Source organism: Gadus chalcogrammus, chromosome 7 (assembly GCF_026213295.1).
Source record: "Gadus chalcogrammus isolate NIFS_2021 chromosome 7, NIFS_Gcha_1.0, whole genome shotgun sequence".
NCBI classification, from domain to species: Eukaryota; Metazoa; Chordata; class Actinopteri; order Gadiformes; family Gadidae; genus Gadus; species Gadus chalcogrammus.
In genome coordinates, this window is record NC_079418.1 from 28322301 (window position 1) to 28324276 (window position 1976).

Consider the following 1976-nt stretch of genomic DNA (forward strand, 5'->3'; position numbering starts at 1 on the left):
TGTTCTACCCTTGCTTTAACATCTCAGTTGTTTTTCAAACATGTGAGTGGCTTGTGAAGGAGTCACATGTTCACATGACGTCATCCCCAGTGTAGGCATTGTCACCATGCCTACACTTGTGATGATGTCAAATGATCGCATCACCTGCCGGTCAAAAAAAGAGACCTGATATATTGGAAGAATTGGCAGGAAAATGGTCAGAGCATCCCTGGGTTTCCGAGAATATTCACCACTATACTATCCACTCTGTACTCAGAACAATTGTATGCATGTATATTTCTTCCTTTTACGTACTTAACAGAGTGTCTATAGGATTGTTTGGGGACCACTTTGTTGTCGTCTTATTGGTCCTTTTCAACATTGTCCTTAATGACCTTCCGGATTTTAGCTGTGATGCAGAGTGCAGGACATCTGAGGGTCAATGTTAGTGGTACCGTGGAGTATCAAACTTCACAGCAGATGATTGTGTTCTGCACTTTATCTGTGGGGATATGCTGCACTTTTCTCTACATAAACTTTGTTCTGTTGTACATCTTGAGGAGCAAGCCAGTTTTTTGTGAGACGTCCCGTCACATTCTGTTGTTTAACCTTCTCTTCACAGATACTGCCTTTCTTGTGACAAGTTTGTTGCTCTACTTACTTGCTGCTTTCAGGTTGAGGCTGAAATTGTATGTTTGTGGTTTGCTTATAAGCCTTGGTGTTTTAGAAGACATCGTCTCTCCTCTTACTCTGGCAGTGATGTCCCTTGAGAGATATGTGGCTGTGTGCTTTCCTATGAGACATGCAGACCTTGTCACCGTCAGAAACACAGGAGCAGCCATCGCTGTTGTGTGGACCATCTCTGGTGGCAATGTTCTAATAAAAGGGTTAATACTTGTTGGTTGGGTAAATGATTTGGATGCAGACACTAAAGACTTCTGCTCGAAAGAGATAATGTTCCTGGCCCCGCAGTCGATTGTATTTGATCAAACATTTCACGCTTTTGTGTTTGCAATCGGGGGAATGGTAGCTATTCTTTCCTATGTTGGTGTGACGTTGGTAGCCAGGTCAGCCTCGAGAGACAAAGCCTCTGCTGGCAAGGCTCGAAAAACTGTTTTACTTCATATGATTCAGTTGGTGCTGATTCTAATCTCTACCATCTACTCTAGTATGCTCCTAAGCCTTGCAAGAATAGTGGACAGAACCACTTTGGTTCGTCTCTACAACAGTTTTTTTGTATTTTTTAATCTATTATCCAGGTGTTTCACTGCTCTTATCTATGGGCTCAGAGACCAAACCATCAGACCTCTCCTCTTGAAAGGGCTCTGTGGTCATCTCGAAAGCTTGGCCCCCACATAACTGTAGATGTCAAAACAAGGATGTAATCACCATGAAATCAACAAGAAAAACTAGAAGTAGATACGTGAAAAGATTCATATTTATTTGAAAAAGGTTTATTTGCACTAGAGATAACAGATTTTAACAAGCGGCGATTGTTTTGGATTGACGTCAGAAAACAGGGGACCCCTTTGCCCTCATCGGCTTAAGTGCCCCTCTGACTCTTATATATGGTAAAAAGTCTGAATGTTAAAGGTTTAAAACATGCAATAAAAGTTATTTTGTGTGAGAAAAAAGATTGATTGGAAAAAAAATGTGATTTGAAATTGCTAAATGTTTTAACTGGAATATAAATGGCTTGTTAAACTATAGCTACAGTATAGTTGGTTGTTTAATTTTATATTTTAGGTTATATCACTCATTGTATATTGTTATATGGTATATTTTCATAAACATTGTTTTAATTTGTTTAGTGAAATTGTAATGTATACTCTTAATTGTCTTTAATAAATTTTGATAATATCAGCGCAGTCTTTAATTTAACACATTTTAAAGCTGCACTAGGTAATCTGCATGCATCCTACAAGTGTGGATTGTCATTCCTTCATGAGCTGAAAGATGTATGATAGGTACTCAACAGGGTTTAAAAAATGGGCACC

The 1976-nt window shown here is 39.1% G+C and overlaps 1 protein-coding gene across 1 annotated transcript; it reads left to right on the plus strand.

The window, feature by feature from the left end:
* The first annotated feature begins 369 nt into the window (after nt 1-369).
* Nucleotides 370-1338, plus strand: LOC130386102 (odorant receptor 131-2-like). Its single transcript, XM_056594881.1, has one exon. The coding sequence runs from the start codon at nt 370-372 to the stop codon at nt 1336-1338; it is 969 nt and encodes a 322-aa protein (XP_056450856.1).
* The last annotated feature ends 638 nt before the right edge of the window (nt 1339-1976 follow it).

Bases quoted from the DNA above. Each gene is read 5' to 3' on its own strand.
- LOC130386102 (XM_056594881.1), top strand. From the start codon at position 370: ATGACCTTCCGGATTTTAGCTGTGATGCAGAGTGCAGGACATCTGAGG.